The sequence below is a fragment of the Suillus subaureus genome (genome assembly GCF_016647635.1).
Source record: "Suillus subaureus strain MN1 chromosome Unknown BJ212scaffold_8, whole genome shotgun sequence".
In the NCBI taxonomy this organism is placed as follows: domain Eukaryota; kingdom Fungi; phylum Basidiomycota; class Agaricomycetes; order Boletales; family Suillaceae; genus Suillus; species Suillus subaureus.
In genome coordinates, this window is record NW_024538564.1 from 262,608 (window position 1) to 289,677 (window position 27,070).

At 47.4% G+C, this 27,070-nt stretch overlaps 12 protein-coding genes across 12 annotated transcripts; 5 read left to right on the plus strand and 7 right to left on the minus strand.

Moving 5' to 3' along the window:
* The first annotated feature begins 227 nt into the window (after positions 1 to 227).
* BJ212DRAFT_1338806 (glycosyltransferase family 2 protein) lies at positions 228 to 4,021 on the plus strand. The gene is made up of 15 exons (XM_041335034.1): positions 228 to 595; positions 690 to 920; positions 979 to 1,369; positions 1,425 to 1,592; positions 1,640 to 1,838; positions 1,888 to 2,237; positions 2,291 to 2,371; positions 2,422 to 2,541; positions 2,595 to 2,713; positions 2,761 to 2,827; positions 2,889 to 2,991; positions 3,044 to 3,072; positions 3,122 to 3,223; positions 3,279 to 3,686; positions 3,740 to 4,021. Exons 1-15 carry the CDS (start codon positions 354 to 356, stop codon positions 3,791 to 3,793), a joined length of 2,664 nt encoding a protein of 887 aa, XP_041195500.1. The 5' UTR covers positions 228 to 353; the 3' UTR covers positions 3,794 to 4,021.
* Positions 4,022 to 4,889, minus strand: BJ212DRAFT_1338810 (uncharacterized protein). Its single transcript, XM_041335035.1, has 5 exons — positions 4,676 to 4,889; positions 4,476 to 4,626; positions 4,401 to 4,425; positions 4,331 to 4,349; positions 4,022 to 4,293 (listed from the first exon to the last, which is right to left on the minus strand). The coding sequence occupies exons 1-5, from the start codon at positions 4,836 to 4,838 to the stop codon at positions 4,097 to 4,099; spliced, it is 555 nt and encodes a 184-aa protein (XP_041195501.1). The 5' UTR covers positions 4,839 to 4,889; the 3' UTR covers positions 4,022 to 4,096.
* Positions 4,890 to 5,819, minus strand: BJ212DRAFT_1338813 (uncharacterized protein). The gene is made up of 3 exons (XM_041335036.1): positions 5,440 to 5,819; positions 5,289 to 5,375; positions 4,890 to 5,228 (listed from the first exon to the last, which is right to left on the minus strand). The coding sequence occupies exons 1-3, from the start codon at positions 5,625 to 5,627 to the stop codon at positions 5,087 to 5,089; spliced, it is 417 nt and encodes a 138-aa protein (XP_041195502.1). The 5' UTR covers positions 5,628 to 5,819; the 3' UTR covers positions 4,890 to 5,086.
* A 1,692-nt stretch (positions 5,820 to 7,511) lies between these two features.
* Positions 7,512 to 8,317, plus strand: BJ212DRAFT_1297683 (small GTPase superfamily; the record flags this gene model as incomplete). Its single annotated transcript, XM_041332622.1, has 5 exons — positions 7,512 to 7,569; positions 7,615 to 7,754; positions 7,804 to 7,988; positions 8,067 to 8,167; positions 8,223 to 8,317. The coding sequence occupies 5 exons, from the start codon at positions 7,512 to 7,514 to the stop codon at positions 8,315 to 8,317; spliced, it is 579 nt and encodes a 192-aa protein (XP_041195503.1).
* Positions 8,318 to 8,736: 419 nt separating this feature from the next.
* Positions 8,737 to 12,371, minus strand: BJ212DRAFT_1445669 (glycoside hydrolase family 2 protein; the record flags this gene model as incomplete). The annotated part of the gene is made up of 20 exons (XM_041338143.1): positions 8,737 to 8,995; positions 9,046 to 9,482; positions 9,529 to 9,646; positions 9,701 to 9,744; positions 9,797 to 9,845; positions 9,893 to 9,967; positions 10,018 to 10,096; positions 10,147 to 10,371; positions 10,420 to 10,513; positions 10,562 to 10,599; positions 10,714 to 10,832; positions 10,886 to 10,922; positions 10,975 to 11,107; positions 11,165 to 11,519; positions 11,570 to 11,655; positions 11,707 to 11,806; positions 11,862 to 11,881; positions 11,950 to 12,068; positions 12,127 to 12,157; positions 12,216 to 12,371. 20 exons carry the CDS (start codon positions 12,369 to 12,371, stop codon positions 8,737 to 8,739), a joined length of 2,574 nt encoding a protein of 857 aa, XP_041195504.1.
* A 355-nt stretch (positions 12,372 to 12,726) lies between these two features.
* BJ212DRAFT_1266685 (sugar transporter) lies at positions 12,727 to 14,661 on the minus strand (the record flags this gene model as incomplete). Its single annotated transcript, XM_041330593.1, has 11 exons — positions 12,727 to 12,907; positions 12,969 to 13,109; positions 13,160 to 13,276; positions 13,327 to 13,713; positions 13,765 to 13,852; positions 13,903 to 13,949; positions 14,001 to 14,087; positions 14,196 to 14,285; positions 14,334 to 14,441; positions 14,510 to 14,529; positions 14,581 to 14,661. Coding segments are annotated over 11 exons (1,347 nt in total), but the record flags the coding sequence as incomplete, so codon positions are not given.
* Positions 14,662 to 16,267: 1,606 nt separating this feature from the next.
* On the minus strand, positions 16,268 to 18,516 carry BJ212DRAFT_1012127 (MFS general substrate transporter). The gene is made up of 11 exons (XM_041328836.1): positions 18,160 to 18,516; positions 18,090 to 18,109; positions 17,929 to 18,036; positions 17,794 to 17,879; positions 17,730 to 17,742; positions 17,588 to 17,674; positions 17,404 to 17,538; positions 16,967 to 17,350; positions 16,802 to 16,918; positions 16,605 to 16,745; positions 16,268 to 16,555 (listed from the first exon to the last, which is right to left on the minus strand). The coding sequence occupies exons 1-11, from the start codon at positions 18,349 to 18,351 to the stop codon at positions 16,372 to 16,374; spliced, it is 1,467 nt and encodes a 488-aa protein (XP_041195506.1). The 5' UTR covers positions 18,352 to 18,516; the 3' UTR covers positions 16,268 to 16,371.
* BJ212DRAFT_1012142 (uncharacterized protein) lies at positions 18,494 to 20,425 on the plus strand. Its single transcript, XM_041328837.1, has 4 exons — positions 18,494 to 18,764; positions 18,816 to 19,183; positions 19,237 to 19,574; positions 19,630 to 20,425. The coding sequence occupies exons 1-4, from the start codon at positions 18,635 to 18,637 to the stop codon at positions 20,297 to 20,299; spliced, it is 1,506 nt and encodes a 501-aa protein (XP_041195507.1). The 5' UTR covers positions 18,494 to 18,634; the 3' UTR covers positions 20,300 to 20,425.
* Positions 20,380 to 21,331, minus strand: BJ212DRAFT_1478377 (uncharacterized protein; the record flags this gene model as incomplete). Its single annotated transcript, XM_041339700.1, has 4 exons — positions 20,380 to 20,462; positions 20,512 to 20,794; positions 20,856 to 20,880; positions 20,931 to 21,331. The coding sequence occupies 4 exons, from the start codon at positions 21,329 to 21,331 to the stop codon at positions 20,380 to 20,382; spliced, it is 792 nt and encodes a 263-aa protein (XP_041195508.1).
* A 243-nt stretch (positions 21,332 to 21,574) lies between these two features.
* Positions 21,575 to 23,495, plus strand: BJ212DRAFT_1478378 (sugar transporter; the record flags this gene model as incomplete). The annotated part of the gene is made up of 11 exons (XM_041339701.1): positions 21,575 to 21,760; positions 21,812 to 21,831; positions 21,873 to 22,085; positions 22,140 to 22,230; positions 22,285 to 22,322; positions 22,374 to 22,463; positions 22,519 to 22,899; positions 22,952 to 23,068; positions 23,115 to 23,133; positions 23,198 to 23,256; positions 23,309 to 23,495. The coding sequence occupies 11 exons, from the start codon at positions 21,575 to 21,577 to the stop codon at positions 23,493 to 23,495; spliced, it is 1,401 nt and encodes a 466-aa protein (XP_041195509.1).
* Positions 23,496 to 23,953: 458 nt separating this feature from the next.
* On the plus strand, positions 23,954 to 25,439 carry BJ212DRAFT_1478379 (NLI interacting factor-like phosphatase-domain-containing protein; the record flags this gene model as incomplete). The annotated part of the gene is made up of 4 exons (XM_041339702.1): positions 23,954 to 24,901; positions 24,956 to 25,072; positions 25,136 to 25,250; positions 25,303 to 25,439. The coding sequence occupies 4 exons, from the start codon at positions 23,954 to 23,956 to the stop codon at positions 25,437 to 25,439; spliced, it is 1,317 nt and encodes a 438-aa protein (XP_041195510.1).
* Positions 25,440 to 25,589: 150 nt separating this feature from the next.
* Positions 25,590 to 26,797, minus strand: BJ212DRAFT_1338873 (Snf7-domain-containing protein). Its single transcript, XM_041335037.1, has 5 exons — positions 26,485 to 26,797; positions 26,255 to 26,432; positions 26,085 to 26,196; positions 25,916 to 26,033; positions 25,590 to 25,864 (listed from the first exon to the last, which is right to left on the minus strand). The coding sequence occupies exons 1-5, from the start codon at positions 26,663 to 26,665 to the stop codon at positions 25,797 to 25,799; spliced, it is 657 nt and encodes a 218-aa protein (XP_041195511.1). The 5' UTR covers positions 26,666 to 26,797; the 3' UTR covers positions 25,590 to 25,796.
* Positions 26,798 to 27,070: the final 273 nt, after the last annotated feature.

Here is a 27,070-nt window from a genome sequence, read left to right on the forward strand (position 1 = left end):
ATAAGCCAATATCTTTGGCAAGTTTTTGAGTTATCTAGATCTAGCTACCAGCTGGTTCTCCCTAGATTTATTATAGTCGATAGTTGGGTGCAGGTATCGTAGGGTTGACTGATTTTCGGAAGTCGAGTGCCTGAGGCTGACGGAGAGGGCAAGGGTGTTTGGGGTCCAAAGAAGCTGTGTATATCATCGCCTGCATTTCCCTTTTTTGACCAGTACAAAACCGTTGCTGCCTTGTGTTCATTTACAACCCTCAACATTTGCCTCTCTCCATTCTGCCCCTTCAACTATCTGGGCATCCTCCAAGGCATCCTCAAGCTCTTGTTTACAGCGTACTCCACCTGGTGTGATACAGTATGACGTCCCCGAGGCCCCGTAATGATCAGTTATCCGGCGACCCATTTGCAGATCGGCCACGCCAGACCCACTTCCAGGAGCCCGCGCCTCATGTTTATGATAGCGCGTCTGGCTCGCCCTTCGAGAGTACTACAACCTTACCCCGCGAGTTCGGTGCCAATTATGTAGACGAAGACTATGCTGAAAAGGTTCCGCTCACTGGAGGTGATGGCTATAATCCTGGTGGCTTTTATCCACCCGGGTAAGTCGAATTAATATCTCGATTATTCGGCGCTTCTCTTAAACTTCTTTTCTTCATTAAAATTTTACTCACAAATCATATCTCCTCTACATAGACCAGTCGATCCTTCAGCCTATGGCGACCCGTATGCTCGCCCTATATCTACTACGTCATCCTCGACAAATGGTGTAGACACTGCTTGGAGGCGTCGTCAGACCATTAAACGTGGTGTGACACGCAAAGTCAAGCTCACAAAGGGTAACTTCATTGCGGAATACCCGGTCCCAACGCCAGTGCATAGCGCCATTGAAGCAAAATATGCCGCCACCAATACTACTGAATTCTCGTAAGTTACTTCACAAGTCAATATGAAATTGAATCGAACTCATACGGACATCTCCCAGTCACATGCGGTACAGCGCAGCAACATGTGACCCGGACGATTTCACAGAGGCCAATGGCTGGTCTTTGAGAACCAAGATCTATGGTCGGCAAACTGACCTCCTCATCGCCGTCACATCCTATAACGAAGACAAAACACTTTATGCGAGAACACTTCATGGCGTCATGTTGAACATTCGCGACATTTGCAAGACCAAGCAGTCCAAGTACTGGCGGCGAGCGGCTGAGGAAGGCATGCCTGGCTGGCAAAGAATCACGGTTGCCCTTATTGTCGATGGACTCGAGCCCATGGACAAGAGCGTACTGGATATCCTGGCCACCGTCGGCGTCTATCAAGATGGTGTCATGAAGAAACAAGTCGACGGTAAAGACACTGTCGCACACATCTTTGAGGTTTGCACCAGTCATTCAATTATCACTGGCTATATCACTTATATCTTGACTACAGTATACCACTCAATTATCGGTTGATGCCAAGCCACAGCTTGTGCTTCCTCATGAGAACGATCCCAACAATTTAGTACCTGTGCAGATCATTTTCGTCCTTAAGGCCAAGAATCAGAAGAAGATCAATTCACATCGGTGGTTGTTTAATGCCATCGGCAAAATTTTGGAGGTGAGGTGAATCGCAAGCGCATGTTCGTTTAACTGGAACCTTTTTAGCCTCAATTTTGCGTCCTCATTGACGCCGGTACCAAACCTGGACATAAATCCATCTATTATCTTTGGGAAGCATTCTATAACGATGCTCATCTTGGTGGATGCTGTGGTGAAATTCACGCTATGATTGAGGGTGGCAGGAAGCTCCTCAACCCTCTGGTTGCTGCCCAGAATTTCGAGTATAAAATGTCCAACATTCTTGGTATGTCATTCGTCCAGATCTTGCATACTGTTATCTTATTACATGACAGACAAACCACTTGAAAGTAGTTTCGGCTATGTATCAGTGCTTCCTGGTGCCTTCTCCGCGTACCGTTTCCGGGCGATCTTGGGTCGGCCACTAGAGCAGTATTTCCACGGTGACCACTCGCTGGCTGACCGTCTTGGTCCCAAGGGGATCTATGGCATGAACATCTTTACCAAGAACATGTTCTTGGCTGAGGATCGTATCTTGTGTTTCGAGCTCGTTGCCAAGGCTGGTGATAGGTGGACGTTGACGTATGTCAAACCTTCAAAGGCCGAGACAGATGTGCCAGAATCCGCCGTCGAGTTAATTGGTCAACGTCGTCGATGGTTAAATGGTTCATTCGCTGCTTCAGTTGTGAGTATCGATCACGTTGTTGAATACAAGTTTGTTTGATTATTTTCTGCCAGTACGCCTTGGTCAATTTCTTCCAACTCTACCGCTCTGGTCATGGCATCATTCGCATGTTCTTCTTCCATATTCAAGCTCTTGTGCGTCTTGTCATTTCTGGTTTGTATTCTGTCGCTGACTCAGGTGACAGTACAACATCTTCTCATTGTTGTTCTCGTGGTTTGCATTGGCCAACATTTGGTTGACGTTCAGCATCATCATCGACTTGCTCCCCTCGCAAGCCATCATTATTTTCGGCACTGCGACAGTCGTATGTACACAATCGTTGCTCTTGAAAGATTGTCATTAAGCATGAGCTCGCAGACGCACTGGGTGAACTTGGCTTTCAAATGGATCTACCTTGCTTTCCTCGCGCTACAGTTTGTGCTAGCTCTTGGTAACAGACCGAAGGGTGAACGGACGGCATATGCAATCACACTATGGTTTGTTTAAGTCGGAGTCTATCCTACTCAAGCTGACTTATGCACAGGGTCTACGCCTTCTTGGCCGTTTACCTTCTCGTGTGTTCGTTCTGGCTAACCGGCAAGGCTTTCGCTGTGAGTTTTACTGTTCTCGGGTCCTTGCGTAGATTATCCTGACCATGCACGTTTATGGTAGAACATTCCTAACGAGCTGAAGAACAAGACGGTGTCACAAGTCATTATGACCTTTTTCACGCCCCCTGTTGGCGCTTTGATTGCTGCGATGGTCTCCACTTTCGGTATGTGATGCCTCGTATTTTGCAGTGATCCCTTAGCTTATTCATGAGATAGGCATCTACCTCATCGCATCGTTCCTCTATGTGAGTTGCATCTCTGTTCGAAATGACACTGTCTGACCTCGTGTTTCAGCGGGATCCTTGGCACATCTTCTCCAGTTTCTTCCAATACCTGTGCTTGGCTCCAAGTTTCACGAATGTACTCAATGTTTATGCATTCTGTAACTTGCACGATGTGCGTCGCTCTCCATTATTTAGAATTCACCTTTCGTTGACAGCTATGGTTCCAGGTGTCCTGGGGTACAAAGGGCAGTGACAAGGCAGAAGCTCTACCATCAATCTCGTCGTCTAAGACCAAAGACGCGGACTCTCCTGTTGTCGAGGATACGCACCGCATCCAAGAAGATGTGGATGCTGCATTCAAAGAGACCGTCACTCGCGCAGTGACCAAGATCGATGTCAAGGAAGCCATTGAGAAGCCGACCATGGATGATCAAAACAAGACGTTCCGTACGCGTCTCGTTGCCTGCTGGATGCTCTCGAACGCTGGACTGGCAGTTGCCATTGAGAATATCAACGGTCTCACAAGTGTCCAAGATGCGGCACTGGACGAGCAGGAGCTGCAGTCGAAGCAAAACACTTATTTTGCTGTCATCCTGTACTCCACATTCTTTCTTGCAGCTGTGCGATTTACGGGGGTGAGTTATTCTAGCCATATTTTTGTCGCAACGCGACTCACGCATTGCTTCAGTGCTTGATTTACTGGTTCAGACGCAATCTTTTCAGATGCTGCAGGAGGAATTGAACCGTGTACCAGATTCTTTTTTTTCGTGCTTGGTAAACAGATTTTATTTTGTGCATGGACTTGATGAAAACAGCTATTATCTACTCTCTTTCGTATCACTCCCCGTATCATGCAGCTGGACAATCTGAACTTCATGAGTATCATCTTACACTACTCGGGTTGACGCCCCGCTCGTTTTTATTCACTTAGCCTATCTTTGTCTGCGCCAGATGAGTAGTTGATAGATGGTTACTCGATGAATGAATTACATAATGAAGTGGGGGTTTAATCTCAATCTGAGCAAGGAATGCATGTAATAAAAAGCTACGAGTACATCCCAGAAAATTCATCTCGACTTTCTCGTTGCTGGGCAGATGGATGTCCGCCCATCGCCATCGAGGGGACGCCCAGGATGGGCAGCAAGCCTGCGCCGTTAGACTCTCTGGCAACCATCGAGCTCTCAACAATCCACTCGGTAAAATCATCTGGTAGAGAAGTCTCTTCCGTCTCACGCCTGGTCACTATCACCCGCGCCAGTCGTAAGGAAAGCCCTGCGACAAGTGGGGCAAGACTCGCGCTAGGGAGTGGCGTAAATGGAAGCTATCGAGTACAAAGCTTGTTAACTTACACCGTCTCGTATCCATTTCGTGATACTAATCTCGCTTGTCAGTAACGTTATTCAAATGAAGAATATCCACTCAACTCTCTCCGGCAGAACATATGCCCGCATGTTTCGTGGAGCCTAGTCACGCCCAGTTCCTCCACTGGATGCGCGGGGGAGTCCATTACGAGTGCCATTTCTTCTTCGGCCAGGATTGCCAAGAACGTATTAAAGCATATGGGGCAAACAGACTCTGTTGCGCCTATCTAGTTTGGAAACTTATAATATATGAACGAACTCGCCAGAATGTCCCAAGTCTTTGAGCTCAGTTTCTGAGATCTTAGGGAGACTTGTAATGAGTTCTTGTATCCGTTTGTGAGAGGAAGGGTGAGATCTCCCTAGGGAGTCTTGTTCAAGCATTGCACGTAAACCTGCAACACTCATAGAAAACTGAGGACGCTCCATGGTCACCTCGTTTACAACTAGAAGGGAGATGGGAAACGAATGCAATCAATGTATTCGTATAATAAGGCATACATACTAGCCGCGACGCGTAACACTACAGTAAAGCGTGGGAACATCCTACAACCTCCTACAACACCACTAGACTCTACACAGGCAAGCAAGATTTAGCGACACAGACAAGAGCACAATACAGCAAACGACGTGAGGGTATCATGGAGGTGCCAGACTGGGCCAGCTGCATTTCTGTCTTAGAAGGGATTCTCGTCTTCTTCCATCAGTACTTCTGAAGACGTGTCTTTTGTAGGTTCTGTGTCGTTTTGACTGTGATCTTCTTGCTCTGATGGATGTGACTCTTTAGGTGGGAAGAGGGTACCCATGGGTTTCGCGCCCCTGCATCACAGGTCGCGTCAGGACTGAGTACAAAGGTCCACGGGGATAGGCAACACGTACTTAGTGAAGTGTTTCTGCTTCGCAGCATTCAGCTTCTGCGTGACGGGTGTCATCAGGTTATCCGTCGGTGAGACAAACTTGGGATTGCTGGAAAGAACGCGTAAATAAGGTCAACATCTGCCACTGATCTACGCGGCGTTCGTGAACCCACTTGCTCTTCGCCATCTTTTTAGCCAAGAGAGCTTTCATGCCCATTCCAGGTATAGTGTTATTGGTACCGTTTGCAACCTGTCCAAGCGGTGCTTGTGGGACGACGACGTGAGCGGCTTGCGAGGGATTGTGCATTGGCTGAATGGGAGCAGAGACAGGAGAGTCTGTAGGCGTAGATGTGGCAGACATTTTGATGATTGGTTTCAAAGTAGGAGCAGAAGGACTTATGAAAGACAAAGCAGTGAAGTGTTGAAGTCAAAGTCGAATCCCTTTGACCATTTGGTCGCGTTCGAAAATCAACTGGACGCGTGACTGCACGTGACTTAATAATCACGTGCTGTATGTGGGCTTGGGAAGGTCAAATGCTGTTGTATTCATAGCTACTAGCGAATCTCCAAATATTCTCACCCATAGCATTATTTTATACCAGGAGCAGTCCATCCCTCGGACTTCCAGGACATCAAGTCAATCTCCGACCCTCCGTCATAGGAATCTCGCAGGCAGTACCGGCCGGCAGTGGTAATTCCGCGCCAGCCAGTATCATAGAATTGTTTGTAACTGCGTACTACGGGCCAATACTTCCTAAATTCTGGCTTCGCTGGCTGTAGTACGGGTGTGGTGGCGTTACCTTCCACGACCATTTATTTCCACATATGTTGTGCACAGGCTCCTCTAGGAGCGCTCAAGCCCCTGGTTTATGAATTGCTATTCTTCGTCTAAGCAGGAAGTCGTGGAACCCGCTTTTGTCGATCGCACGGTGAGGTGGAGCTGGTCGACAATGTCACGTCCTCCCACGTGCCATATTACGTGTCACTGATCTCTTCGTGGCCTCATCGAACCTCTAGTGGATACCGTTTCTATGTGATAGATCTTCAAGCAAGAGAGGAAGTCGCCTCTCATGCTGTGGTGAGGATCAGTATGGATCATTTGTCCTTGTCAAACCTTACACCTGTGGCTAGCTCGATTTAGTGCTTGTCTCCCGGTCTGCGCCACTGAATGGACTTTTTCCCAAGGTCTCTTACGTCCTGTCGTTTGGGTTGCCGATGCGCCGCACAAGCTCCCCTCCCCGAGGGGTTTCACATAGTGCATCCGTCATCGCCAGCAGTCCGAATGCTTGGTATTTTCTGCTTGGCTCAAAGCTTCGTATTTTGCCTTCTCGAGCGTTCTGATTCCCCTCTGAGAAGGATAATACACGAGCATCTTGTTGTGCTCCAGACCAAGCGACGTAATGTTCAGGGCATCAGTACGTGATTTCTACCTTACGGAAGTTATCTCCAATGTCTGTTATCTTCGCGCCCAACGGCCATCAAGCAATCAATCGATCTCTCCTACGGTTTTGTCCTTACCCTAGGCAAAAGATATCTGCCTTGAGCGGCAGTCGTCAAAAATGTCAAGTATACTCCGGAAAAGACCGCTGGCGTGCAAGTACTGGTCACACTGCGGAGGCTGTAGATAGTAAATTACTCATTGCTATCTGCATTTGTCTGACAATGGTTATAAGAAATGATGTAGTTGCCGAGAGATTCGGGCCGTTTCCAGCGGATCACAAGACCCAGGAGAGAGCCATGTGGGCTCTTCGGTGAGAGCAGTGACGATAGCCCGACGGTTAAGAACCGAATGTGCTATTACTCTCAGTAGATGGGCGAGACCTTCGACGTGGACGACTCGTGGACAGTGTTCCTGAAAAATGTACATTACAATCCGAATAAAGTTGCGGTCCGTAACCTGCGCTGGAACGAGTAAGACCCCGTATACAATATGGTACTAGTACAGGAGTTCCTGCCTTTTCCTGCCATGGAGAATCCAATTACCTCTATTTCCCAATCGTATTTATATAAACCTAGCCTACACTCACCCAGCTACCGGAAAGAAGACCCACTTGAGTTTCCGAGAGTCACGACCAAAGGTAGCGCTCGCTGACGAAGTCTTGTCACGGACACCTACGGCTAAACTTGGGGTCACAGTTCCACATTGCCACAACTGTTTACATTTTTTGGCCTTTTCATCGTGTTCGCCTTCTTCGTCTCTCTCTTCCACTTCTCTCGTTTATTTCATATACAATATCTTGTTAATATGGCCGCCAACACTTTGAGAAAGAGAAAAATCGCAGTTCTAGGTTCCCGTTCAGTTGGTATGTTGATCTTATTCTCGACGTCATGATACTCACCCGCTGCAGGCAAATCTTCTCTTGTCATACAGTTCATTGAGAACCATTTTGTCGATGCATACTATCCAACCATCGAAAACACCTTTTCGAAAGGCGTAGCTTATAAAGGCGTAGAATATGACTGTGACATCATTGACACCGCTGGCCAGGTGTGCATTCTCAAACATCGTGCATATCCAATTTAATTTGCATTGACAGGACGAGTACTCGATTCTTAGTTCTAAACATGCAATTGGTATTCACGGCTACGTCCTCGTATACTCAGTCGCCTCAAGACGATCTTTTGACATGATCAAAATCGTATATGACAAAATCGTTGATTTTTGTGGCAAAAACGATATCCCATGTGTAATCGTTGGCGCCAAAACCGATCTACAGTCGAGGTAGGTCATCATCCTTCTTTGCGCTTAGCCGTCCCACACTTGCGCTTTTTGTCAATGCTCTATTTTCATGCCTTACAGTCCAAATAGTAGACAGGTGGCTCCAAATGAAGGGGAAGAGTTAGCAAAACTCAACAACGCTGCTTGGGTCGAGACTAGCGCAAAGAACAATGTCAACGTTGGTAAGGAATTATCGCACTTCTCAGTATATATCTTCTTTACGCGGCCTTATCACAGGCAAAGTCTTCGAGCTATGTCTTGCGGAGATTGAGAAGCGATCACCGTCCAGCAAAACGGATCAACCAGAGGCAAGCAGGTGTCTCATTATGTGATAGACGCGACTCAGTCGTCGGTGGTCACCTTGCTGCCATGCTCTTCGGTTACCCAGTCTCCTTTCATACCCTAAGCCGCTCGTTTTCCCTTTCACGAGTATTTTCCTCCGCTCCCTAGGAGTTCTTCATTTTATCCGATTTTTCTATCGGATTAGACTGTTTCTTTATAATCCGGTACATTGGTCAATATCTCGTTGCGACTTGTACAGCGTGTAAAATAATGCTTTCCTGGGGTCTCTCTGCCTGGTTTTCAACAGTACTAGTGTCTTCCCTGGTGGTTCATAATTCATATTCATATCTCCACAATTTGTCCATTCCGTGAGGTGCTTTGATCCTATATTCGGTAGGTCGATTGGAATTAATTCTCATCTTGTTATACGTAAGTGTATATCGATATGAATACATGGTGACCTTATCATTTACGCCGTGCCATCGCCAAGGAAGCGGACCTTCACATCTCTACCCTTCAACCCAACGGCCTTCACAATCTGGGGATCTCCTGGAACCAGATCGATGGCCTGGTCGCTCCACTTCACATCCTCGCCTTCAGCATCTAGAATAATTCCTTTTATAGGTTTTTGAGTAGAGAGTTCGACGGATTCGCCGTCGCTCCCGGTTTTGACAGAAAACCCCAGATCTTTGATGGCAGGAAAGTTGATGAATTTAAAAGGTTCCGGCCTATAACAGTGTCAGGAAACACAAACCCAGATAACCTCATACGTCCTCACCAATTGGAATGCCTGCCGAGGACAATTCCAGATGCGTCGAGGAGACGTGCTGAGATGATGATCGCACGAGGAACTTCGCTCTTCTTTGTGCGCACTGGTTGACCGGGAAGGTCACCCGAGTACAGTTCAGTGCTGGAATTTGGAGCGAGCACAATATCCTTGGAGAACTGCTCCGTCCAGGAGGAGCGAAGGTCGAAGCAAGTGACTTCGAGTTTGGCCTTCTTCTTTGATAGAGTGCTGTTCGTGCCCCAGACCTCAAGAACTGTTGTAATTGTGAACTGAGCGGCTGATAAATCATTTGCAAATGTTTTCTTTTCCTTGCGCGTCATCCCGACCGTGTACTGACGCAATTCGCGTGAAATAGCGAAATACGCTGGTTTGGGACGTATAAAGTAATCGACGATGGCCCACGATGTGGTCGGCCAACAGTCATTGATCTGGTTACTGTTAACTTGAGAACCCGACGTTTGTCCGATGACTCACCTGCCATACGAGAGCACCAGCGGTGTGCTCCCGACCCTTTCCACGCCAGTTTCTGCGCCAGAGTCGGTAAGCAGATGCAAGCGTCTCAGCTTGCATGATTTGTGTATAATACACATAACTAAACAGGAGTCAATTGAATCACACTAAACTCGTGATACTAACGGCCGCTAACCTCTCCATGTCGAACGCATGCTTGAAGTTTTCCACGAGGTAAAGCTAGCAAAAGAGGGTAGTGAAGCTTTGAATATCATAATAAATGTTATCATACTTCCAGCCGGCGTTCGAAGCCATCGGCCTTGTTATGGTTGTTGTTGACGCTGAGGGGACCTTCGGCATGACGTACGGTGAAGTACAATTCGCTTACCGAGATTGAGGATATCGCTCTGACTTGTCGCCAGCAAGCCAATAATCAACTGTGCGAATGTTTGGGTATCCCTCCCTGGCGAAGCATGAACAATCAAAGGTGCCAGCAGGGTCAGAACCGCTCACATTCCGAACTCAGATACGAAGCGACCAGCGAGTAAATCCCAATTGTGCCACGGCTCTTGAGACCCATGCCATACATTCCCTGAAAACCCATTGGAATGATAACATGTATCGCCCAATCTTTTCACGTACACTGGTGAAGGTCCCCGAGTGTTTGATCTGTGGTCACTGTACCCGGGGCACTGTAGGGAGAACTGCGGTGGTAGTAAATATCGCAGAATTTTTGAACGATGGATGGTAGTGTCCGCTCATATATGTGCCGAGCAGGGAACTTTGTTTTTCGGAAGTCCGAAGTTTCATCAGAGTAATCCACGATATTTATTGACTCTGCAAGTTGGTAATCCTCGTTGTTTCCGGCTGCAAAAAATCAAGAGTCAGAAACACTTCACAAAAGTTTATATTTACCAAATATAACAATAGATGGGTGGTGCCTCAATCGCTTGACGTTTTGTTCCGCTTCAAGTTCGACGAGCCTCAGGAAAGAATCATATGCCGGATACTAGAATACCTTTGAGCCTGGACGAATGGTGCAACAACAACAACCTACTTGACCGCAACCAAACATAAAGTCTTGCCAGACAAGAACTGCAATAGGATTTAAATAACAGGACTGTCGACTTGAACAAAGCCTTACTTCCGAGTTCTGATGAAAGGAAGGTTATGAGTCAAATGCGCGAGGGCTAAGAGGATAGTACTCACCATCGCAAATATCGTAAAAAATATCGTACTCATAGATGCCCCCTCCCCAGACACGGATCATGTTCTGATTACCATCCACGAGCAGTTGAAGCCATACACGATACCTTCCCGGAGTAAGGCTGTAGTAAATTTGGTCAATAAGATGCTTTGATAAAGGTAGCGCCATACTAACGTAGTAAGGAAAGAGTCGGCAGGAATCCAGTTAGAGCCTATAGACATAGTTTCACTTGTACATTCCCTCAAGAAAGAGGCATTGTTTACCACCACAAAAAATTCTGATGTTGTTGACTTCGAACAAGAAAGTGAGACCTTCCTGATCAACAAGAGGCTCCTGGACAACTCGAACACGACGGAACGATACCCTCTGAGTTTTCGCGTCCAGAGTGTTTCCTTCCTGTTGAACTATGCGTTAGGCCACATGGCGTAATATATGAGGAAGGATCGCACTCACCGAGTCCGAAATGGTTACCTCGACTGTATACAGAGGTTGCTTGCCAAATCCAACTGGATACCACAATTCGAGCACTCCGGGCGAGAAGCGGAACTCAGCGCGGGCACTCCCAGAATCGACTTTTATATTACTCTCTGCAAGGATCACAGAATTCTGTGCATTTTTCAGCACCACAGATGCCAACCCGCCGGGAGCCTTCTCAGACAGCGTCAAGGTAACAGTGACTCCTACGTCCAGAGCCTCCGACACATCACTTCTGACGTCAACATCCGTGAGGTGAACGTTGTACGTGTGAAGAGTGATAGGTTTCCAAGGGCCAATGGTCATTAAAACTGGCCCCCAGTCCCAACCATAACTTTGGTGCACGTCAACACCCTTCCCATTAAGATCAACAACGATACTCACTTGTATTGTGCCTTGCGTACATGTAAACGACTGGAATCGCCATTCCAAAGATGCAACTTCCCGTGAGCCTGCTCCAGTTCCCTCCCCTAACCAGCTGATGTTCAGCATTAAGTGTCTAAAATATTGAATTGGCTCACTTTCAGGAACGCACTCGAGAAGCATATAACGAGCTCATTGGCACCCAGTTTCAAGTATTGCTTTACAGGTGCTCTGTATGCGATAAACTGATTTTCCGTGCTAAATAGCAATAAATATCAGAGGAAGAGACGGAGACAGATCGAAGCGCGCTGACTCCAAAATTCTATGCCCATTCTATGTCAAAGTATCGTTTTAGCACCTGGGTTGCCATCATGTGAGATGACAAAATTTATGTAACGCACAAACTCCACGCTTGCGAACGTATCAAGACCGTCGAACATGAGGTCAACATTGACGGCCGCAAGTTCTTTCGCAGAAACTTCAAAGGTATTCTTGAAAGTCCAGTCGGACTCTCCAACCCCTAGTAGTTACACACCTCGGTCAGCCCCTGAAACACAATTAAGACCAGCATGGCGCACATTGAACCTCCCATTCATTGAGACCCAGAAACTGTGGAATAAGCCGAGTTTAAGTTAGTCGATGTGATGTTTATCATGATTGGACACACTGGATCTGGAATGCGCTCTGCCTTCAGAAGTTCGACGTGTACCGTGGTTGGGAACTGTGATACCGCCAACCATTCGCCATTCTTCGTACCACGTCCGCCGCCTACTTGGGTGAAAGACCAATCTTGTGTCAAAGATCTGGTGATGCTCATGGTCATGGTGGGAGTAGTAGTAACGAAGATATTGATGCTATGATATGATGGAGCAGCTATAAATCCTACGACATGGGGACAATCGAGATCACCTATATCTTAATCCTAAATATCATAGTTCACGACGGGGATCATGTGTTACCGATATTTCTCCGAGTAGACACGTATAAGTACTCGACCCGTCCCCCGACGTGCGTTATTGTAGTTCCAACCGGTACCTCCACTAAGAAACATGGCAAGTAATGGTAATCGACAACCAAACGACGACGATTTCTACGCACAAAAGAATGTCGATTACTACGATGCAGTGTGTAGATGTAGTTATTGAATATTACTAGTCGCCTGCCCACGATGAAATTAATCACAGCAGATATGTGAAATCCTTCGGCCCTTCTTCTATCTTCTTTGCTTCGATCTCCTGATTCAACCGCACCAAGTGTCGCCTGAATATCCATGACATTATAATGCAAAGAGCACCGCTTCCTATACAGATAGCATACGAGTTCCAATAGGAAGGACCCCATGATTTTGGCCAGACGTAGCTGATTTATCCGAAAGTGCGCATGAGAGATTTTGAACAGTCACAAGACCTGGAGCACTCACGAGCCAGTGATATTTCCTAATGATGAGAATGCATTGATGAATGCAAGGGCTACGGCCCGCTTTGATGTCGGACGGGGAATAGAGTTGCTCACCCATGCCCAGTACACGACAAATGCCGTATAAGACTGAGCCATCAGGAATCTGCAAAACAGTCTCAATCGGTCGACGAATGGAGTAAGAGAGAAACTTACAATGAGAGGTATCTAACTGCGGTATTCATGGTCGCCATGGCCATCATGAACCCCGCGATCCCGACAAGTAAAGGTATCAAAATGTGGCCAAAACGTTCACCTGTTGCATCAGAATGTCTCCACATGATGTCAGTGGGGACTCGAACACGAACCAGAAGATAGTTTACCTTGACATCAAAAATGCCACGCATGTTGCAAACAGCCAAGGTGGGGAACAAAGCAACAATGACACAGTCGAACTGTAGCCTAGCGTTGCACTCAACGTTGGAAAAAAGGCGTTGAATGATAGCAAGACATTCAAGGTCGCCATCGCAAGCGCAAGCCACCAGACCTTCCAATCTGAGAATGCCTGCTTCAGACCTGATTCCCCACCTTTGGAACACTCAGTTTCATCATCTACACCGGCATCTTCCTCCATTCGTAATTGAGCAAGAACTTGTTCTTCGGCTGTGAGCCAGGAACACGACGTGGTAGTGGCAGGGAAGTCGGGAAGGATGAATATGGCGCATATTGCGACGCAAATTGTCATAGAACCTTCGATGTAAAACAGCCATCTTACGAGTTGACGCTAAGCACCAGGTCGGCAGGAAACCAACATCACTTACCTCCAAGCTGCGAGGCCCATAACTCCGTCCATGCCGTCCAGAATAGCTGATGCCAAAAGTGACCCAAAGGCATTACTGATCATAATACCTATACTACCAACGTTGGGTGCATCAAATTTGATATGAAAAGGGACTGACCACAGCTTAATACTGCTGTTCGTTGTCCAAGCTCTCTTCGCTTGTACCTGAGCGATATCAGTGCAAGGAAAAGATGCCTCCTTCCTTTCGGTACTCACCATTTAGATAGGAGAAATAAAGCACCAGGAAAGAATGCGGCCTCGACGAATCCCAGGAAAAACCGAGTGCTTACAGCTCCAAGGAAGCTTCAGAACTTCTTCAGTTTGTGTATTACCCAAAAGCTAGAAAACGTACCCCTTTGTCGTTCCTGTTTTCTAATCAACATCAACGATCTTCATGCTCAGGTGCTGAACTGACCCGTTAGGACTGATATCAGACCCCATATTGTCATGCATATCGGCAGATATATGGAGGGCCTCCCTATCTCGTTCAAGTACATATTGCTTCATCTTCGTCAGCATTACATTAAAAGGAGTCCTCAAGTCACGTACGATGGAACCTGCATTAGTGTGTAGCCGACGTAAAGAATACTTAATATGGTATTGAATTGTTGCCCTTCTAAATGAAGATCATCCTCAAAGCCGCGTAATCTAGCTGCACTGTTACGTGACGAATAGAACCGCAACTTCAGCTATGGTATAAAGATCGACATGAAACGTGAACCCACGCTGCATTATTGCGATCGATCTGGAGTTATTAGATTATCGGGCAGAGCTAGTAGGTACTAACTCGGCTCACGTAGTTCAAGATATAAATGAGGACGAGGATGGACATCCTGAGGTCGACTTTACGGAGAAGATTTTTCTCCACACGCTGTCTGTCCGGAAACTCGTTGCAAATGGCATTCTGCAAGGCAATATCGCTGTCCAGGCTACCCTCACACGCACTGTCAATATCTTCACATGCTTACCAAAACAAATGGAGGGTCAATGGCTCGTTTGACAATTGTCCAGTCGAACTCACGCAAACGTTCGTATGCAAGCCCATGAGAAGTTCTGCTCGACATATGAGATGGTCCGGGACAAAGAACGATACCTGTTGGTATTAAGATGGGCCTGAGAAATCACAATGCATGCTAACTAACTTTGTACCTGGATGTCCCAGGCAGCTGGATTAACGAGACGTGTGCTTCAACCCGAAGCATTGCAGCAATCCCGTTGAGCCAGATATTTTCGTAGGATTGACCATTCTGGACATCCTAGCTATCGTAGCGCTGTCATTGAACGAGCCAATTCGAGTATTTCAAACTAACCAAATGAATCGGGTGTAGATACCATATTTAACTCACATGGATCTGGTGACTTGAAAACCTGTCCCGGGCCGCCAATTGCCGCTTCATCGTCGTCTAACGAGAACAACTTCGACAACCGACCGCGTGTTTTCTATTCCATTAATTTACATAATATTCTCGCTGATTTTTATACAACTTCCCCAGTACAACTTGTCCTCGTGAGCGGTCTGATTCGATGAATGACCGTTATCACCACATATAACCTCCCACATGTAAGCACGCTGGCTTACTAGATTTCCCATAATACTGTCCGCGATACTGAAGCACAAGTTTTCAGTATCACTGCCTTTTGGCGTAACAGTTAGGGACGATAGTCTTAGCTAAGTTACACCACACCTCATGACATTCGTTCATGTAGCGTCAGCGCGCTCGGAGTCCTTCGGTGAGCAGAGACTCGAGAGTCAATTTATGTATCTAATTGTGTGACAATGACATTTGCCTTGCAACAGTATTTGCCCGTGATAAATCACGCATCCAGTGTGCCCAAGCTCGTACATTCAGTAAGAATATCGTTTATATTGCTAGTAAGCCTATCTTTTGGCGATTTTGGCTTGATCTCTCTCGCTGGGCTATGACTCTGTACCCACGGAATTCAGTCTCTTGTCTTTGTATTAGGGTATATATTCGTCTGTTTAGATGATCATGTATCAATTGATCAGGCAGGCAAATTTCACCTTGGTTTAGATTTGTTCAGCATACAGTGCTCAGCTGGTGTAGGTGACCATCCTATTTCTGTCACATCCCCTCTACTACAAGCCTGAGCTCCACGACTATGTTCGCACAATCATTACGAACATCTATCCTAGTATTCAGAGACACTGGAGACACCATCCATCCACCAGGCACATCCTCTTGCGTCACCTTCTCAAACCCAAACACCATCTGCGTCCCAGGCGTCTCGCATCACACCGTGCCATCGCCGTCGTCAATTCTAGAGAGCACAACGCAACCCATCGCCGATAGCGTGCCTCCAGCTTTTGGCATCCTTCCATGGGATCATGGCAGCTTGGTTCTTCGTAGATTCACTGGATTAGTTCAGTTTCACTACTTAGGTCTAGACGCATGTTTTCAAATTGTAGCTACTACCAATCAGCCGTTTTTGCTATTCTTTCTGTGCGATTCCTCTTTTCTTTCCTCTTCGAATTTATTTCAATTTATTTATTTGATTGTGGTGTGAACCATACATCTATAGATGCACCGCCCATTGCTTCCCAGTCGCCCCAGTCGAACAGCGAGTACTACAGGAGATATCTAAACCCTTTGGGTAACCCCAAAGCGTGCTCTTCGGCTTCAGCAGCTCCATTGCACCGAGAAAGATGCTGTCTGAACGCCCAGCACATCGCAATAGATATGGTGCTTGTCAGGATGCAAATGAGATATGAATTCACGTATGAAGGTCCCCAATTGGACGGCCAGAAGTACCTGCGATGGCGTGAGTGAAAGCATAGAGAGTGGTTCGCAGTAAACTCACGATGCACCAATGTTGCCAAATGTTGCCATCGAGTTTATCAGTGCGATGGCTGCAGCACGTTTCGACCGTGATTGGGAAAAGGTATTCAATGCCCAAGTCAAAAAGATGACATAGGCAACTGAGGACTGAGTCATAAAGAATCTTCACGAAGCCCATTAGCCCGTAAAATTTCAGAACGAGGATTGAAAGGTTCGTACAGTGACAGATATCGAACGGCCGTATTCATGGTAGATATGGCAATCACAAACCCGACGATGCCGAGAAGTAGCGGACCAGTGATATGCCAGAAGCGATCGCCAGTTACATCGGAGTGCCTTGTTTATCGTTAATTTGACTTTCGAGCCTGTCAAGTAAAGACTAACCTGGCCACAAAAAATGAGGTCGCAGTTCCCAAAATCCACGGAGGTGCGCAGAGCAAGAGGCTGATAGTTGCGTTGTAACCCATTGTGGCGGATAGTGTCGGGAAAAAATTGCCAAATGATAAAGAGGCGGTCATGAAACTAAGGGTAACTCCAAGCCACCATACTCTCCAATCCATAACAGCGTCGGAAAGGCCAGAAAAGCCCTCAACATGCTTGCTTTGGTCCTCATTTCCAGCTGCAGCATCCTCCTCCATCCGTCGTTTCGCCAGTATTTGCTCATCAGGCGACAACCAGACGCTCGGAGTTAAAGGAAAGTCTGGTAAAATCCAGATTGCACATACTGCAACTATGATGGTCAAAGTACCCTCCACGAGGAAAAGCCACCTGCAGCATCTAAGTCAGCATTACTCTTGGGACATGCAAATCTCGCTTCAGACCTCCAAGCCGTGAAACCCAGTGTACCGTCTAGGCCTGCCAAAATTCCTGACGCTATAAGGGCGCTAAAAGCATTACTGACTGAGCTCCCGCAAGTAAGAAGCGCTGTGCGTAACCCCAGTTCGTTGCGCTTGTACCTAAAGAGATATCAATATGAAGAATTAGGAGGGTATGGAACGACTATACCATTGCGAAAGAAGGAATACAGCCCCGGGAAAGAACGCTGCCTCGACAAATCCAAGTAGGAAGCGCAAGATCAGAGCTGCATGATAACTAAAGCAAGGTTAACTCGAGAGTGGACAATACTGCAAGAGTGGCAGATACCAACGTTTGTACCGTACCTTCACGACCCTTGTTAGGCGATGTTGACCAAACGAAAAATATATACATACCAATGAACAAGGTGATAGCGCCCCATATTGCCATGCAGCTTGAGAGGTACAACGATGGCCTTTTCATGCGATCTAAGAAAATGTTGCTTGTGAATTCTCGGAGATGCCGCACAGGGATAACAGGGTAGCACATACGAAGGAGCTTGCATCAACACATACCCCACATAGAGGATGCTAATAAGCGTATTGAACTGATTCCCCTTCATGTCGAGGTCCTCCTCAAAACCACGCAACCTCGCTGCACTTGCGAACGGGAGGTTGAGCTACAGTATTCCAAGTAATTTCGGGTCACGTACGCTGCATTACTACGGTCCATCTATGCAGGGAATTTAGGCAGTAGCGGGAGCACCAGGTGCACCAACTCACATAATTCATAATGTAGATCAGAACTAGGAAGGCTACTCGAAGGTCCAGTTTACGGAGAAGCCTCTTCTCCGTGAAAGCTCTGCTCTGCTCATCACTGTATGGGAGTATGGGAGTATCATTGTTGTTGCCAGACTCAGAGGCGCCATAGTGCGGACTGTAGTTGCCTGCATTGAGCAGTGGACGATTTGACATTCCTCAGTCTCGCTCTTCTTTTAATGCGTCGCCGAAAGATCGAGTAGCTTCAGCTCAGATACCAGCGGTCGTAGCAGCAAACCAACTTAGCACTGTGCTAGAGCGGCGTGACAAGTAACTCGCTTTAATACTAGTAAGGTTTGTTACATGTTTGTGGTCTGAAGCTGCGAAACGTATCACGGCATCGGCATCCTCAATTTCCCTCGACTCCTGGGATTTGCTGATAGATTCTCAAAGTACCTCACACAAGCACCAGCACGGAACCCATCCATCTACCACGATTATGGCAGCAGCGGTGATCACACTATACCCTACGGTGACCCCGCCGTCCTACCACAGAATTGTCTCCCCAACCTTGAAGATTCCTGCAGATACCCAACGACCAATACCCGTGGGTCTCCTGGCATGCCAACGTGAGCATCTTGGCCTCACATCTAGACATTTCCATCTAAACTGAAGTTCAGGTGATCCGCTCTTGCGCGAACTGGAGACATCAATCATCAGCTGCACGATCTCACAGCCTGCTTCCTTTCCTAGTGTTAAGAAGGGAAAGAAAGCATCGGCAACAGCACCGGCCGATCAACCTACACTTGAGATCATACTGCATGATACTGTCATCTTTCCGGAGGGCGGGGGACAGCCATCAGATACAGGTATAATCAAGACAGCTGATGGACGTACATGGACGGTGACTCAGGCTAAACGACACGGTGGACATGCAGTTCACTACGTCTGGGCTGACCAAACTGAAGACGGTCTTGCTTCTCTCACCCCTGGGACCAACGTTATTGTTGCTCTCGGAGAGCTTGATTTCGATCGCAGATATGATCATGTACGTACCCAACTTCTTTATCCTAGCGAAATTATTAAACTGCAACCCAACAGATGTCCATGCACACATCGCAGCATCTTCTTTCTGCGGTGCTCGAGAATCGTCTCAATATTCATACCCTTTCTTGGTCGCTTACGGCTGCACCAGCACCTTGTTATGTCGAACTCGCCAGAAGCATGACCACGGAGGAAATCTTGGCCATGCAGAGCGAAGCCAACAAATTTGTATTTGAGGGACGGAAAGTTCATGTAGAGGTGCAAGAAATGGATGATAAACCACAACCTGCAGTACCTGTATTAGAAAGTGGTCGTGCCGTGGGCAAAGGAGTCCCGACCGACTACACTGGAGGCATCATGCGAACAGTAATCATTGACGGAGTAGATCGTAGTCCGTAAGTTCCTCCAATTTTGACGGATTACTTTAGAAGCTTAACATCAATATTACAGATGCTGTGGCACGCACCTTCCTACTCTTCACAACCTTCAACTTTTCATCATACCCCAAACGGAGTCCCTTTCTAGGTCGGCTACCACGTCTGCTCGTTTGTATTTCCTTGCTGGACCGCGGCTCATCACCTACCTCACATCTACGCACTCCCAACTCACTGCTGCTGCTACCACGCTCAGTTGTGGCACTCCACAAGTCCCAGATCGTATAGGGCAAGTCGTGGACGAGCGGAAGCGAGCTGAGAAGAGAGTCGATGACCTTGAGTTCGAACTTGCAAAACATGTCGCACGCGACGTTTGGCAAGAAATGATGCCATCTGAATCAGTACTATTTGTCAAACATGTGCACCGGACAGATGATTCTGTCAATCCTCTCGGATTTTTGTCAGCAATAACCACTGCTTTCGCAAATATCATTCCAGCAGAGCGGTCGTTCTTGCTAATTTTTTCATCTTCCCCGTCGTCCCAGACGAGCTCAAGCGCGAGCGTGCTGCTTGTCTTCGGATCGGACGAGAAAGATGTCAAGCCGGCTGGGGACTTGCTCAAAGGCAAATTGAACGTCAAAGGAGGTGGTAAGGGCACGAGATGGAGTGGTAAGTTTATTGGTGTCTGGAGAGAAGGACGCGAGGACGCTGTCGTTTCCGAAGTCCTCACAGCAATTTCGACGTAGAATCCATATATGCTCTAGAACATTGCAAACAAAACAACCTAAAAGAAATCAATGTACATCCATAAGTTACCTCTAGAAACTTATTTATCGCGTGGAGAGGGATCGTCGCAAATAGCGTCCGCTTCCACACCAGTGTCAACATCAGATGTGCCACAGACTTGTTCTATTGCAGAGATATCAGTGGACTTCGATGAGTAGGTCGGGTGACACACCGTGATCATCTTCGAGCAGACCGTTTATAACCGGCTCAGCATGCTCTTTCTCATCGTCAGACTCATCACCACCATGCAAGTCAACATAACCCCAAATGTCATCCAGGTCTACTTCCATCTCCTCCACCTCCAGTTCGTCGTCGAACTCATCCATTCCGAAGAAGTCGTCTTCTTCATCTTCATCATCGTCAGGAAAATATTCATCATCAGAGGATTCTGCGTCAGATTCGGTGTACGGTTTTATATCCAGAAAAGGATGTCGACATGTTGGACAACTGCCGTGCTGCAGATAGGAGTAGCGGAACGCTCGACTTAATTATGTACCACTGAAAGATGGTACTCACAAAATTTCGTATCCACTCTGATAAGCTGCGTGCGATTGTAGCTTAATAGAAATTTGATCAAAGTAAATCACGCACTCCTTCCGACAGAACAAGTGGCCGCAACCCACTACCTTTGTCACACCATCTTCAAATTCTCCTTCTCCTTCCTGGGGCACCTCACCAGCAAGTATGGCATCAAAGGGAGTGAGACATATGGCGCAGGATTCGTCCTTTGGAATGGCGGAATTATGCAACACAGGAAGATCGTCCAAAGCATCTTTGACACGTTGGAATAGCGCAAGATGACGTTCGGAGTAGACTGGAATATCTCCGTTGTCGTCCATGTTATTCTTGTGTCTAAAATGTAGAGTCGCCACGTCTTTAAATGTCGACCTCGAGGAGATGATGCTGTGGTCCCAAGCTGATCCCGTCAACAAACACGCGTTACGCGCGACATCATCACGTGATGACAAGGTGATGGTGTAGATACCAAACATAGTATTCGCCAAAGCACCGGGACCCGGCGGGTGCCACATGGCCAAGTATTATTGAAGTACTTATCACGATGAGCTGGAACCAAATGATCAGTACTATAGTCTCAGGCGACCTCTCTCCGCTGCCCTTGTGACCAGCTCTCCGTTATCGCTATTGTTCCTTTTGGCAATGTTTCCGCTTGTCAGAAGTGCTTTTAACATGAAGTGCAGAAGACATCACTTGTTCGGCTTCCCGCCACTATTGACATGTCAATTGGCCAATATTCAGATTCTGCGTCGCTCCCTCCCTCCAAGGAGCATGTGGATCCCGGAGACACCGATCCTGACGCGGAATTTGGTGGCCTAGCGGCACGTAAACAACTGGAGCGCAAACTCGTGCGGAAACTTGACCTCCGCATGTCGATCCTGGTACTTATCTACATCCTCAATTATGTGAGTGACTTTGTGTCAAAGTGTCTTTTCTCCATCTCACTTTTGTACTAGGTCGATAGAAATAATGCTGGGTACGCCCTTTTCATGCATTCCTGACACGTCGTTTACGAAGCAAAAGTGCCGCACGCTCCCGAGGGCTCGTTGCTGACCTTCATCTCACTGATCAGCAATTTGCGACGTTGTTGTCCATTCTCTATGTCGGATACATTATTATGCAGATCCCGTCTAATATGTTTCTTAACTTCACCGGCAAGCCGTCACTTTATTTGTCTGCTTGTATGGCCGTTTGGGGTGTGATGTCGGCACTGACTGGAATCACGACCAAGTATGACACATTTTCTATGCCTGAAAAACAACTCACCGCAGTCATTTGTAATAGTTTTACCGGAGCCGTCTTAACGCGTTTCTTTCTTGGCTTCGTAGAAGCAGCCTTTTTCCCTGGTGCCCTATTTTTAATTTCCAAGTGGTTCGTGAGCAATTGATCTTATCAGTGGACAGCCTCACGTCTTATATATATGTACAAGAGAACAGAGATAGGTTTCAGAACTGCAATTCTCTACTGGTTAGGGCGCCAATCTATGGAAGGATCTTTCCATTAACAGAAACATTGCAGCGGAAACATCGTTAGCAATGCCTTTGGGGCGCTCCTAGCATCAGGCATTCTTGGTGGCATGAACAATGTCCTCGGACACGCCGCATGGAGGTATTTCAACCAAGTTCTTTTTGCCGAGGGACAGGGTCTGAATCTGGTTTTTGAGGTGGCTTTTCTATCTCGAAGGATCTCTTACTGTCTTTGTCGCAATCTGTGCCATCTTTATTTTACCAGACTTTCCATCAACGACGAAGTGGCTGTCTGATGATGAGCGTCGACTTGCATTGAGGCGTATGGAGGAGGATGCAGGTGTCGGTGACCAGAAAGAAACCGAGCAGGGTGGCCTCACTTACGGTCTTTACCTCGCTGTTACCGACTGGACAGTGTGGTGGTTCGTGATGGCAATGAATGCAATAGTGATATCATTATCCTTCAATGCGTACTTCCCCACTCTTAGTGCGACACTTGGGTACAACCCAACAGTGTCACTGCTCCTTGTTGCCCCTCCGTTCGTCTTTGCGGTCATTGTCGCATTCTGTCTGTCCAGGTAAGCTTCTATAACATTGTGATCTAGGAACTGACAATGAAGAACTCCCCAGGCACTCTGATTGCAAGCAAGAACGCTTCTACCATATTATTGGTTCATGGATTGTCGGTATTATTGGGTTCATTATTGCAATAAGCACCATGAACACGGCAGCGCGATACGTGTCCCTGTAAGCGCAGGATCTCTATTTGGGGCGTATTGCTGATTGTGTCCAGGTTCCTCATGGCGCAAACAGTACGCAGGACTCGTTGTGATGTATGCATGGATGAATAACTCGTTCCCTCGACCGCCGTCAAAGCGTGCGGTATGTGTGGCGATCATCAACGGATTTTCGCAACTCGGGAATGTTGCAGGGTCGTGAGTACAATCCACCTATCAACGTGGGATTCATTAATGAAGCCTGTTGCAGGTACATTTGGCCTTCGAGTTGGGGCCCTACCTATCGATTCTCATACGGTATCTGCATTGCGAGTGGCGGTACCGCGATCATAATGGTCTGGGTTTTCAAACAGCATCTTATATCATTGAACAAAAAACTGGAGCGTGAAGAGCAGGAGAAGGGAATCAAGGAAAAAGGATTCCGATACCTTCTGTGATTGATCGCGAGGTGATCTACGACTTTTAGATGATGGACACGAAATGCCATTACCATGACTCGCACTGTGGATATTATGAAGCCTTGAGGCCTGAGGAGCAATCGATTTGGAAACGTTGCTGCCTGCCGTCGGATGGTCCATGATATAATCGTCTATGATACGCAATTAGCGGAAGGAGCTGGCCATGCAGCAACAAAATCGGCTGTGATTGGATGTGAATAGTAAATGTTGTTGACAGTGGGAGATCAAAAGCTAACATTGCTCTGACTGGCAATTAAATGGAACCGATATACTGATTTCGTGAGGTCACGCGTTTGGTTGCGCGCTGGCAGCACCTAAGCCCAGTACTTCCATCATCGCAGTAAACCTCCCTTTAGTCTTTCAACTTCAAATCTGTTTCGTGAGCTCGATTTCACTAGCTCGTTAATTCGAGTCTGTGTAAGCTGCGCAGCTCAGCAATGAACTCTCTAACATACATCTCACGTCAATTCGATGTATTCGCATCACCACGAACTCCCCCGTCGACCCCCACAGGCGATAAGGCCTCTTTTTTTCGTAGGGCCCCGTCTACTCGCAGAGGATCAGATTCCAATACTTCTTTCAAGCGCACGAATTCGTGGGCAAATAAGTCGCTCCAGCAGCCTCATGGCTCGGACTCGCAGAACCTTCCAAGACCGAAGCGCTCATATTCCTCTCCTTCAGGTTTCTTACCCATCCCAATTCTGAGGCCATTTCCTCCTTCACCTCCATCAGAGGCTGGCACAATACATTCCAAGTACAGGTTCAGAGTAAGAAGCGCTCTCAGACGGCTGTTCCTTGTTCGAGCCTTTGTTCTCGTTTGGAACACCCTCTGCGCTACATGGACGCAGGTGACGCCAGGGGAGATCGAAAGCAAAGAGGAAGAGGTTTTGGTCGACAAACATTTTGAAAAGCCCCTGGGCGAGGCTACTGATGTGTTGTTACCTGAAACACAACCGCCACTACCATCAATTCCACCCCCATCATCCCCATCAATTCCATCTCATGTCCTTCAAGTCATCTTCGCCAAGCCAGATATCGCCACTTTACCCACACCGCTGCCTTCTCCAGGCCCTTCGCTTCCACCCTATCAACACTCGCCTAGAATTCCTCCAACCACCGTAACCGATACCGCATCGAGATCACCGACACCCATTTTGACCGCTACGCATAAGACACCGTTTCATTTGCCAAAGACTCTCGTTCTTGATCTCGATGAAACTCTCATACATTCGACGTCCAAACCAATCGGTCATCTTTCTAGTAGCTCTGGGCTTCTCGGTTTCGGACGCAGGAACAAGGGACACACGGTTGAAGTAGTCTTAGGCGGCCGGAGCACCCTTTATCATGTATATAAGAGACCGTTTGTTGACTATTTCCTTCGCAAGGTTAGTCGCGCGCTACCGTTATCAAGCTATTAGAGCCTGACTAACGGTTGTCAGGTTTCTGCTTGGTACACACTCGTTGTCTTCACTGCTTCTATGCAGGAGTATGCCGACCCAGTCATTGACTGGTTAGACGCTGGACGTGGCATTCTTGCGCGCCGTTTATTCCGAGAGGTAAGTTTTGTGATATCTTTACGATATCCGTCTCCTCACCACCACGCTGTCACACTTGTCCAGTCTTGCACCCAACTTCCTAATGGATCTTATATCAAGGATCTGTCCGTAGTAGAACAGGATCTCTCTCGTGTCTGTCTGATCGATAACTCGCCGGTTAGTTACCGTGGCAATGAAGGTACGCACACTTCTATCCTAGCAGTCACAATCTAAGTGTGCTCTTGTAACAGCGAATGGTATACCCATAGAAGGTTGGACACATGACCCACTCGATGAAGCCTTACTCGATTTGTTGCCCATCCTGGATTCGCTGCGTTTCACGGGGGATGTACGGAGGGTATTAGGCATTCGCGGGTTCTCATCATAACACTCCTCTAACACCCTAGACCATCCTTAACTGACTTTTTACCTCATGGTTCCGAGTTCAACATTGCCGCACCCCATCATTCTGCATGTCACAATTAGCATTTTGCACGCACGTCTTGCTGCATAACGAGCTGATAACTTAATACAGGCAGTTTCGTTACATAATTTAATTTACTGCTTATCCTGTACACTATCTCAATTTCACAAGAACACGACCAGCAGCCAGGGGCGAAATCCTAAACAATCATCTGTTGCAAGAGGCTATTATGAGAAGGGGTTTGGATATATGTATAAAGTCAGATCTGAGACGCAATGAACGTATCGACCGGGTGCAGTAGGGGAAAGGGGACTCTAGCTATCACATTGCTAGTGCGGCCTGCAGTTCCCTCAACTGAGCCTCCTCGTCGTCCTCCACTGCCACTTTGGCTGCACAAGAGGTTAGCTGATTGAACGTCAAGTTGATTTGAGACATCTTACATCGCTCTTCCACCCGACGAGCTCCTGCAGGAATGTGCAAAGGAACATGCTCTGCTCCAGCAAGGCGTTCATCGAGTGTCTCTTGCTCAAGCTCCGCGAGCTCTGCCTTGAGATCATCCTGACAAATCATCAGCACAAAGGTACCCATCAAGTCAAGAGATAGACGCACCTCGTCTGCATCCATAATACCAGTAGGATTTGATAAAGCATCTGCAATTTCATTAGCAATCTCTCTCTGCTCTGTGATCTTAGTCATGGTCGAGTCGACCTTATCCATGGTCCTACGGGAATCAAGGTTACCACTATACGCGTGATCAGCAATGTAAGGAGGATACACACATGTTACCATGGATCGATGCCAGCACGTCTGAAGCCTTCTTCATAGCAGCCATTGTCTCTGCATTCAGATTCGCAGACTCTAGTGTGTTGATTTGTAGTTCCAGCTGCAGTCGTTGACCCGCCAGTCGATCCATCTCAGATTCGCTCGCCTTCTTCCGTCGCAGAGCCTGCGTAGCCACTGTGCATCGTGTGTATAGAGGGTGAGCGTCGACGGTAGAGTGCGGACCTACCAGCCTTGTTAGAAACAGCGTTCGCCTTCGCTTTCTTGAGTTCCTCGTCAATCTTCTTCTGTAGGTGCTCCTCCTTCTTCTCTATCATCTGTAGTTGCTGCCTTAGCCCTACGATAGCATCTCGTGCTGCCTGTTTCGTGTCTCGCCTCCCGCCAAAGTAAGACATAATCCCAGCCATCATGGTTTAAGTACAGAAGCAGATCAAAGCAAAGGAGATGCGTGCAGAACAAAGGGTAGGGTTGGTACAAGTGCTGTATTGCCGCTGCAGGCTAGAAGCTCTGACTGGCACGCACTGATAACTGAATAAGGCAACTCGCCTCCTCGCTGCGCCTTTACTCATTTTCCTCGGGCAACCCAGACGCCGCTATATGTGCACTTTCTCATTGCATCCCCCCACTGAGACTTTTTTTGATTCTCATTATAATACTGACACGCTTGTTAAGTGACATTCAAATATCCTATCTTTGGTACGTGGCTATATAGTTTTTCACTTACATTGCAACAGACAGGAAAGAATTGATCACTGCATCCCCTATTCCTGCACACTCACAACCTCCGAGGGACCACACAATGACCGGCAAATCAT